At 46.1% G+C, this 11,333-nt stretch overlaps 1 protein-coding gene across 1 annotated transcript; it reads right to left on the bottom strand.

The window, feature by feature from the left end:
• Nucleotides 1-3,283: 3,283 nt before the first annotated feature.
• Nucleotides 3,284-4,861, bottom strand: LOC142864121 (ubiquitin carboxyl-terminal hydrolase 17-like protein 6). The gene has a single exon (XM_075997271.1). It carries the CDS (start codon nucleotides 4,859-4,861, stop codon nucleotides 3,284-3,286), a length of 1,578 nt encoding a protein of 525 aa, XP_075853386.1.
• Between the last annotated feature and the right edge of the window lie 6,472 nt (nucleotides 4,862-11,333).

Genomic DNA, 11,333 nt, shown 5'->3' with positions numbered 1-11,333 from the left:
TCCTACAGCTGAAGAGTACTCCATGGCACACATATACCACGTTTTATTAATCGACTCATGTATTGATGGGCACTTGGGTTGTTTCCGCTTCTTTGCAATTGTGAATTGTGCTGCCCTGAACATTCGAGTGCAGGTGTCTTCTTCTTAGAGTGACTTTTGTTCTTTTGGAAGGGTGCCGAGTCATGGGATTGCTGGATCAAAGGCTAGATAGACTTGTTGATCCAGTCGCTTTAGGGAATCTCCATATTGCTTTCCACAGAGAATGAACTAGTTTGCAGTCCCACCGGCAGCGTAAGAGTGTTCCTATCTCTCTGCATCCACGCCAACATTAGAACTTTTATGCTTCAAGGCCACTCTAAAACAATGACGGAACTACCAAAAGGAGGCGACAAAATATTTGCAAAATATATTTCTGATCAAGAAGGAGTATCCATGACTTGATACTACTATGCAAAAAAAGAAAAAAAAAAAAAAAAAAAAGAAGGAGTATCCAGAATATTACAAAAGTTTGTGACTTAGAAACAAATTAAATCCCAAAAATGTATAAAAGTAGACGTTTCACCAGAGAAGATATGAAATGGCCAAAGAATTCTTGAAGGGAGGCTCAAAATCCTTCTTTATTAGGGAAACACTACTCCAAATACAAAGAGATAATGCTCTGCTCTTCTGAGGCTTGAGACATTCAATCTATCAGTCAGTCAAAGCAGAGATTCAGAACCATTGTTCAGGATATATTGAATGAGAATCTCTGCACATTGCTACTGAGAATGAGAAAATGAGGAAACTCCTGTGGAAAACCACACGACCATTCCTCACAAAATTAAATGGATAATTATCATATAAGGCAGAAACGTCCCTCTTAGCTACATAGACAAAAGACTGAAAGGCAGACGCTCTAAGAGAAACTTCTATACCTTTCCTCATTCTACCAAAATTCCAGAAAGGACACAGTGAAAACCACCCAAATATTCAACAGTGGATGAACGGATGAAAACAATGGGGTGTTTGGGTGTGTGTTTTTCTATGTGTGTCCCGTAACATCATTTTGCCTTAACAATAGATAAAGTGGCCTCTTTGAAGGTTGCTAAGGGAGGAGACTTGGTGGTAATAAAGCTTCTGTCAGCCAATATGAGAGGGGTGAAAACAACGTTCACAGTGTCCGTACAAATAAGTGGAAGATGGAAATGAAAATGCAAGAAACACAGACCCATCTGGCTCTCTAGAGGTATTTCAGAAAAACTTCCTTGAGGCACAAGGCATGGTGAAACATCAGCCAGTCACCCAAGGACAAATACTTGAGGATTCATGCCATGTGAGTTCTCCAGACCAGTCACATCCGTGGTGACACAAAGGAGAATTGTAGTTTGGAAGGAGTTCCCAGAGGGAGAACGTGGAGTTAAGGATTAATACATATAGAGTTTCAGTTGGGAAAACGAGAAGTCCCTGGGAGGTGGATGGTGGTTAGGGTTACACCTGAAGGAGAATGCACTGAATGTCACAGAATCCTGCTCGGGTGAATACGATTAAAATGCTGCATTTCATATTAACTATATTTTATTTCAATAAAAATGCAAAGTGCAAGATGAAACAGGTATATGCACAAAAATTTATTTTTCCTACACATGGAAGTGGTATCTCGGGATTAGAACACAAGCATGAGTGTGATTTAAAGCTCACCAACTGCATTGAATGTGAGCCCAATTGAGAATAAGTCTGCACCCAACACTTACCACACTTGAATTTTCACAAACATCACTCAGATACATTGTTTTTTAAAAATTATTATTACATTTTTATTTTTACACTTTAAAAATACAGAGTTTATTATATGTCTATTATGGTTCCATAAAATTATATTTAATAATTGAAGGATATGTGTTTTTTTTTCGGCATATTATGGGGGTACAGATTTTAAGGTTTCAATAAATGCCCAGTCCCCCCCTCCCCCAACAAGTCTGAGTCTTCAGCATGACCATCCCCCTGATGCCGCACATCTCACTCATTATATATGTTTCCCCCTCCCCCTCCCACCTGACCAATACCCTATTACTGTAGTACCTATGTGTCCACTTAGGTGCTGCTCAGTTCATACCAATTTGCTGGTGAGTATATGTGGTGCTTGTTTTTGCATTCTTGGGAAACTTCACTTAATAGTATGGGTTGCAGCTCTAACCAGGAAAATGTAAGATACATTGTTAATGTGTATGTTTTTGATTCATAAGGGGTGAGTTTTACCATAGATTTCTGTATTTCTAATAAGGTGCTACCAAGGTTTTCATTGCTCTCACATAATTAAACATTGATGACTATAACTACCAAGAAATTGAACTGGGGTGTTTTAGAAATTAAGCTCTTTGCAACATAGGGAGACACCAAACGCACAACAACAAAACATTCGCCGGGCACGGTGTCACCTGCCTGTTGTTGCAGCTGAGCCAGGAGGATGTCTGAAGCCTGGAGTTGGGGGTAGCAGTGAACTGTGACCTTGCGACTGCATCCGCTCCACCCTGGGTAAAGAATGAGTCTCTGCTGCCGAGGGAAAAAAGGAACTACAGTACCTATGTCACATTGGGATGAATTTTATTAACATTTAACAGATTTTAAAACTACAGCTTTGCAATGAAATTTAATAACCTCATACAGACAAGTCCATATTGGATCATGAAGCACAAGGAGCACCATATCTAGAAAAAATGTAGACTTTCCAGCCTACTGTATCCAGAGAACACACCATTGCACTTAATTTGATAACCCACCAAAATCCATGGAACAATCTTTACCAGCTGAAGGCTTGGAGCGGTAAAACCATCATACGTGTCTTGAAACCTTACTCCTATTTCAATTACTTAAAGTGTCGCACATGATTCCCAGATATCCCACGATACCAAAAGGCAAACATCTCACACCCACCCACAAGTGAGAACAAGTACTAACACAGCACCACCAGAAAATCATGAGACTCCATATTAAATTCCACACACTCTAAAAACCTCACAGTGGAATCCTACACTTCAAAACCTAAAAATCAGAATTCACAATGAATTTCATATACAGTGAACATCTGCACGTAGAAAGTTCCTTCAAATGTTCAGAACACTCAAAAATCCAAAGAAAATATTTCACATATGTGGCCACATCCTGGAATGCAGCCACCAGGAACCAATGGCTGCAGGTGTTTGTAGCCAAACCGGACCTCTTCATTTCCAAGTTTCTTCCTCCAGTACTGACTTGTGTGTGTGTGTGTGTGTGAGTCACTGCACATGCATCAGTTCTCATACTGATATTACTGGAACACAACCAGAGAACTTGTGCCGTGCTTGTTCCTCCTCTTGCTACCCCTGGCCCTCCCACCCACACAAGGGACTTTGCTAGCTTTCAGGGACACCTGGACTCTTTCTTCCTTGTCTGATGCGGGCAGCAAGTTATTGTCCTTTGTCATCTCCGTCTTGTATTTTGGTGGATGAATCACAACTGCATTGGAAGGCAGGGTGGATTCAATTTTTCGGAAGTTCACCGCAGGCTTTGGTCGGTTTTGTTCCAGGAGGCACTTCCACTGATCTAAGGAGAGCTCCGTAGTTGCTGTCTTTTCCAAGCGTTCCTCAAACTCGGGAATCTTGACGCCAGAGTCACTTTTGAGCTCCCGTTGGGTTGCTCCCTTGTCCGTGTCTTCAGCCCCACGGGCTCTTGGTTTCTTCCCTGTGGAGGCACACCCACCGTCTCTCCCCAATTCACTCTTCTGGATGTAAAAGAGAAGGTAGGCAGGTTGACTGAGGACAGAAGAAATGTGACAGGCGGTCACCTTAGCATCATCCATTTTGTACCACTGGCCATTCCCAGCTTTGACATAGCAGAAGTAATGTCCACTTTGACAGCTGCTCCCAGCATGGACCAGCACAGCATACAGGAGGTAAACAAGGGGTCCTCTGTTCCGCTGAGACATGTATGGTTGCATGTCAAGGCACTCGGGATATTGCACTTCTTTTGCAATTTTGTTGCCTGTGACATCTGAGAACCTTTTCAACACAAGCATCAGGACCTTGGAGGCAGTGTGCACAGTCAGAGACTTGGACGCAGGGACCTTCTTTAGACAAGTACCACAGTGATAGGCATCCTGTCCGTCCATGTGCTCGGGCTTCACCAACCATTGCAAAGCTTGGTTCAGGCTCTGAGCTGCCTCGATATCCAAGGCGATGTCCAGGTAAGGTTCAAAGGTGTCTGAAATGCCATGGCAGTGCAGACACTTGATCTGAGACCTCCAGTAGCCTCCAAATATTTGACGGATTAGGGTTGTGTCCTCAGAGTGACCGTCTAAGGGCTCGTGCCCAGACACACAAGCTCTCTTCATGGCATCCACAGTGCACATGAGAAACTCATGGGCATCTTCCTGGTTGTATCTGTGGAAGCCAGCAGCCAGTGCCAGCGAGGGCTTGATCACCTGGCCAGGCTGGGTTAGCACCCGGGTGACATGAGCTTCCATAGTGCACAGCATGCAGCATTCCTGACGACGACAGCTTAGAGAATGCTCCTGGGACAGCACATAGTTGGCGAGGGGTGGTGTGTACGTCAGGCACTGCAGTGCAGCATTCATGTAGCACGTGTTTCCCACATTGCAGAGCCCAGCACCAACCCCATAAGGTCTCTTCCAGGTCAGCAGCAGTTTGTCCCTGGGAGCCAATGGCTTTGTCCCAGGAGCCTGTTTTAAATGCAGGTCGGGATCTCTCTTAGATAGCAGTGAAGAGTTCTTAGGTCGGTAACAACTGGGGTTATCCATATCGTCAGCTAAATTTGGCTGAGAAATTTTGAGTTTTGCAAAGGCATTGAAAGGAGGCTCCCCTCCCTGGAGGACTGAAGCAGCCTTCATGTTTCCGGGAGCGATGATCACGAAGCTCCCCCGCTGGGACCGTAAGTTGAGGAAGGACGATGCTTTCCCTTCTGAGAGCGCCTTCAAATGGCAGGTCCGTCTCCACATCAGCCTTTTTATAGCTAGCCCGACTCACCACACCCACTCCCGAGGCACAACATCCACCAGTCACGCCCAAGCACTCAATCGGATTAGGAAGCCTCAGGGTGTGTTCTCTGGCAGTCCCCAGATAATCCGACCAGCACCCTCCCCATTACTATTTGTGCAACACCTGGGGCAGATTGAACTAGCAGGATCCCGATTAAGTACCCTTAATCGGGATTTAACAAGGGTGGGGTGGTGGACATATATTTGTCCTAGCCCTTTGCAAACAATAATGGGGGAACGTTAGATATTGAATAACAAGTCAGACTCACGCTTCGAGATTTTATTTCTCATTGCAAAGCTACAGTTCCTAAGGCAGAATGGCACTGGTGTAAGATCAGACATAGAGACCAATGGAATAGAGCAAAAGGCCCAGAAATAGCCCTCCTTCTATGGTCAATAGAGTGAATGATTGGTGCAAAGGTAATAACACTTTTCAGTGTGGACAGGATAGTGTTTTCAAAAAAGGCTGCTCTGAAACTTCGATATCCACAAAATAATGTAAATTTCCACACTCAGCCCTCAAGTCACAGAAAGATGCCTCCGCTTCTCAGACTCCAAAGTGCAGTTTCGAAATCTCGTCACCCCTTCCATGGCTCAGGCCTGCCGCTACAGCCAGCACACCCACTCACTAGGTACAAGGTCAACAATCAGATCCAAACCATTAATGGCCTCAGGGGGATTACAGTGGGGTCCCTTGTGTTCTGGTGGGAATCCCATGGGCCTAATCCACGTTACTATTTATTGAACACCGGAAGCAGATTCAGATATCAGTATTGTCCTGAAATACCCTGAGAGTACCTCTGAGTCACGGTGGTGGGTTTCCCTCTGTCTGGCTTCTTCCAACAGAAAGAGAAGGGATAACATGGGAATAAGTGACGTGTGTATGCCTCTGTGTGCGTTTGTGTGTCTGTGTGTGTGCGTGTGTGTGTTTCTATACTTTCATGCGTTTACATGTGCGAAGCACTAAAATGCCTTAGGATGCTGATAAGCAGAATTTGGACTCTTCCTTCCTGATTTTATATCTTACTACAAACTACATTAATAAGTCACTGCGTTGCTGGCACAAGATCAAACCTAGAGATCAAAGGAACAGAATCCGTAGCCCAGATACAGCCCCTGCCGTCTGTGGTGCACTGGGTTGAGTGATTGATACAAGGGTGTCCAAACTCTTATGGAGAAAGTGCAGTCGTCTTTATAAAATACAGGATTGTGAAACTCTGATATCCACAGGAAACCTTCAAAGTTTGACCCTAAACAAATACGACACAAAATAACAAAATTACCTGGCAGAAAATACGAAAGTGTATCTTTAAATTGATGAACAAGTAAATATACAAAGTAAACGATGAACCGTTTAGAAGATGACATGGGGGATGTGTTCTCGGCACTGAATTTCTGGGGATTTCTTGGATATAACACCAAAGAATAGGCACAAAAGAAAAAAGCAAGTAAATTGGGGTTTATCTAAATTAAAACTTTTATTCATCATGGCCACCAGGAAATGAGTAACAATAAAACGCATAGGATGGGAGAAATTATTTGCCAATTTTATATGCGATAAAGGACCAGGTAACCAGAATATTAAAACTTGTATGCAACTTAAAACAAAATTAAAAGCAAAAGGTACAAAAATAGCATTTTTCCTAGAAAAGATGCACAATGGCCAATGAATTCATAAACGGATGATCAATATCGTTATATATTAGGGAAGCACTAATCAAAATACAATGAGATAATGCTCTGCTACTGTGAGGGTGGCTAAAGATTCAATCAATCAATCAACCAACCGATCAATCAAAGCGGAGACCAAGAAGCGCTGTTAAGGAGGTAGAACAATGGAATCTCCTTACATTGGTATTCAGAAAGAGAACATGATGAAATTCCTGTCCAAAACAACATGACCATTCATTACAAAGTTAAACACATAATCATCACATGATCTAGAAACGGAACTCCTATGTATATACACAAAGGATTGAAAAGCAGACACTCAAAGAAATATTTGTGCATCGTTGTTCATATTATCAAAGTTCACAACATCAAGGGTGAAAAGAAAGCAAAGATTCAACGGTGGATGAATGGATTTAAAAACTGTGGCGTTTGGGTGTGTGTTTTCCTGTGTGTGTCACGGAACATCGTTGAGCCTTGAAAATAAAGTTGTCTGTATTCAGGTTGCTAATGGAGGAGAGAGAGTGGAAATGAAGCTTCTATCCACCAACATTGCAGAGGTGAAAACAACGTTCACCGTGTCTGTACACATAAGTAGAAGACGGAAATGAAGATGCAGAAAACAGAGCTCCATCTGCCTCTCTAGAGGCATTTTAGGAGCAATCCTTGGAGTCAAAAGGCAAGGTGGAAAATCAGCCAGTCACTCAAGGGCAAATACTTGAGGATTCATGTCAGGAGAGGTCTCCAGACCAGTCACTTCCATGGTGACAGAAAGGAGAACTGTAGTGTAGAAGGATTTCCCAGAGGGAAAACGTGGAGTTAAGGTTTGAACATTGCCGAGTTTCAGTTGGGAAAATGAGAAGTTCCAGAGGACGGTGGTTAGGGTTACACCTCAAGGTGAATGCAATGAATCTCGGGGAATCACAAATGGAAATACAATTAAAATGCTTCATCTAATATTAAGTACATTTCAGCTCAATAAAAATGCAAAGTGCAAGATGAAACAGGTGTATGTACAAAACTTTAATTTTCCTAAAGAAAGCATATGTTCTTAAAACCGTGCAGGTATACCAATACATTTGTTGTAAATAGGCTTCCAAATGGCAAACGACAAAGAGGAGTGCTTCCGTTCCCGGGACCATTAATGGAAACGTAACTGGATTACGCTGATTAGGTCAGGTCACACCCACAACTGCCAACCCACGGAACTGTATAAAAGTCGGCTCAGACAGGAAGCCTCCCTCAGTGCCCCTTGCCCAGGAGTCCCGGCTGCTGCAGCACACCCGGCGCAGAGCTGGCCCCGCAGCAGGCTCCCCTCCTCTGAGAACCCACTGACAGACAACAGGGGGTCCCCGCACTTCAGGTTGGTGACTTGCACTGATGTCTTCAGAAAATTAGTAGAGTACAAGAAATACATGGTATTCAGGTTGTAGGTCAAAGATAGGTATTCTGTTTTTATGATTGTACTTCTTTGAAAAGAGACCTAAAATACTTGAGTGAAATGCCAATTATCTCACACAAATTCACATTCCTAAGGAAATACACCCCCCCCCAACCCCCGACTTTGTAGGGAAACGGTTTTGGAAACGTGGTGCTATTGTCCGTAAGCAGTAAAGGCTGAATATTTCAGTTCTCCTTCGTTTCTTCAAACAGTTCACTGTGCACGTTTTAGAAAATACATAGAGGGTGGGCTTGTGGAGATAGGACAGTTAATGAAAGACTGTAGACCATAAACTTGCAGCAGAGCAGGGGAAAATTACATTTGCGTGTGAATTTGAGTTAGGAAATTGAATATTTTACCATCGATAGTGACAATTCAAAAGGTAACAGGAAAGCATGTTTGATTTCAGATTTTCAAATATTTGTGCCCCACGATTCTGGATCCCATTTTCTGTAGCTTCGATTTTTTGTCGCTCCTGGAAAATATTGTCCTTCATTTCACTCATAGAGGAAAGTGTCATAGAGCTTATCAAAGTCTGCAGCGTCAACGATTCTGGGGTAAAAACCTAAATTGATCGTTTCAGTACGTCAGGTCTAAGACAGGGCCCTATTTTGGGGATCGGTAATGATAGGAGAGGAAGGGAACACATCAGGGAATGAGAGTCCACTTTGTGAGGAAAGGACTTGAGGAAGTGGCTGACATGGCTTCCTTAAGGGGAAGAAGGTGTCGCGGGAATTTTTTGCACTATGCGAATTCATAGTGCTCTTAACGATCTTTTTTTTTTCTTTTACTCAGCAGATCCAAAGGTCCACCCCTGAGGTCATCCAACCTCAAGCTGCCGGGAGATGAGACGGGTGGCGGGTCACTACCCACAGTCTGAGAAGAACACACTCAGCAGAGCCCAGACTATGAGGAAGCAGCAGAGGGGACTCGCAGGGCCCAGGGCTCCCCGACCCGAGGAAGAGAATCCCAGGGTAAGGGGAGACGACGATCTTTGGGGATCAGGGGACACACAGACCTCAGAGTCGGGGAGTGACTGTAGAAAATTCTGACACCATAAGCCAGTTTTCATTCCTACCCAAGGATGGCCCTGCCCGAGGCCTCCTTACCATCAGGGGAGTCTGTCAGAGACTCTGAGGACCAAACTCACCTCCCAGTGAGTTCACGTTCAGCCAGGATTTTGTCCTGGTGCTGAGATCTGGTTCATGGCGCCCACCCCTAGAACCTTTAATCTCTACTCCTAATGCCCTTCCTAACGGGTGCTTTTGGTTATGACCTCCTGGCTCGAGTGTGCAAGCACCTAATTGGCTACTTGTGCCGCTCACCTCCCTAAAAGCAATATTCAGGTCTGAATGGAAACTCTGTCCTTACGTTGCCGTTGGACGGCTGCCCCTGACTGCTGCTGAATCGCTCGCTGACCACTGTCCTTGTTCACCCACAGGTCAAGTGCAGGGACTGTGGGGCTTTTGGACACACGGCCAGAAGCACCAGGTGCCCCATGAAGCGCTGGGGTGGAGCCCTGGCGCCGCAGCCCTTGGGCCCCAATAGGGGGAAGGAGAACCTGGCACCCCGGAAGCCCCATGATCTCCAGGACCCAGTGTCACTCGACCAGAGTGAGAGGGAGAAGGAGCAGAGACCGAGGTGAGCCATGGGGGAGGTGTAGCCGCTGCCTGGGCCCTGGACCCCCAAAAGGTGGTGTGTCTCCTTCTCACACCTCGTGCACAGCCTCGTGCAGGCAAGGAAAACAGTACTGGGGGGACAAAGGGCCAGGAGGTCCCTTTCGGGTAGGTCTCCTGCCCCAGGAGCTCTCTCTCCTCCTGCACATTCAGGAAGGGGAGGCCGGAGCAGCTGCTGAGCTTGTGCACATGACCGGCAGAAAGGGTGTGGAGACTTCAGGAAAGTCCTTGCTGGGAAAACCCGGAGGGCTGCCTGGAGTAGGGCAGGGATCTGACAAGAGGGAAGGTGCAGCTTTAGCCCAGGTCACGGGGCTTCAACACCTGTGTCACACCCAAACAGTCACTGGGACCCTGCCCCCAAAAGGATTCCTCCCTGTGTGGACGGGAAATCCCTGGGTGTTGATCACACCCTTTGTTCCGCAGGCAGGAGCAGCAGCAGAGGAAGTCTGTCCTGCAGGCGTTTCCCAGGACACCCCAAGGGAGGCCCCAGCAGGACTGCAAGGAAGTGCCGCAACCTTGTGCCTACCTGAGGGTGAGTGTGGCCCTGGTCCCTGCTCCCTGGGCCTGCTGGGCACCCCCGCTGCGTGTCCCTCCAGGCCCCGCTGTGTCTAGTCCTAGTTCTAGTCCTTACCCCCGAGCGAGTGTTAGTTAGAAATCCTTTGGGGCCAAGCTGATTCCAGTTTGTGTCCCTCTCAGATGTCATTTTTCCCATTTCCTCGTTTCAGCAAATTTACTTCCAAGCCTCCCAACGCTATGTGTGTGGGGGCACGTGCAAATCTGTTACCAGATTATTGCAAAAGCCAGAATCCTACATCCAGAAACACACATCTCTTGAGTGGATAAATATTCCGAAATTCCCTGTCCCGCCTCCTCACCCACCCAACTGCTCTCTGAAGAACATGAGGCAGTTACACTCCATGGGATGAAACGTGTGTTTCAAGGTCCTGCAGAGGGGGCGCTGATTTGAAGACCACCCTGTGGAATAGGACCTAGTCCGGGATCCCGTTCATTCTGTACTTGTCCCGATCACCCCAGGTGGAGAGCCTGTCCATATTTAGAATGACTTCTCATAATTAGGTCCTCGTGACATCTAAGTTGCTTGGATCCTCGTTTCTAATCCTATGTGGTTGATTTTCATGTTGAGTCGTCGGTGAGGAGTTTCTAACGTGTGTTCTGCCTTTTCCTACAGATTCCGAGCAGACCCGTGCCGGTCTACACAACCAACGACAGGCCTGCCCTGGACCCTCCTCTTAGAAGCCAGCCACCTGCCAGGGATGACATGAGCTCCACGTTCTCCTCACTGTCTCCCATGGAAATGCAGAGACTGAGCTCCTTCTGCAGTAGTGGACCAGATAGAGGACAGGCAGGGCTCCTCACAGAGACCCCGAAGCCTGCGTTCAAGGGCTACGGCCAGGACCCTCTCGCCATTGACAGGCTGGCCCCGAGCAGAGGTGACCGCAGCTTCCTTGGAGCTCCCCACGCTGCCTCCACAACCCCTGTCCTGGGAGACGTCCTCAAGCCCCAGGCAGGGCACAAGCGT

The sequence above is a fragment of the Microcebus murinus genome, chromosome 24 (assembly GCF_040939455.1).
Source record: "Microcebus murinus isolate Inina chromosome 24, M.murinus_Inina_mat1.0, whole genome shotgun sequence".
Taxonomy (NCBI): domain Eukaryota; kingdom Metazoa; phylum Chordata; class Mammalia; order Primates; family Cheirogaleidae; genus Microcebus; species Microcebus murinus.
The sequence above is the reverse complement of the archived record's forward strand: the minus strand, read 5'-3'. Positions and strand labels throughout refer to the sequence as shown.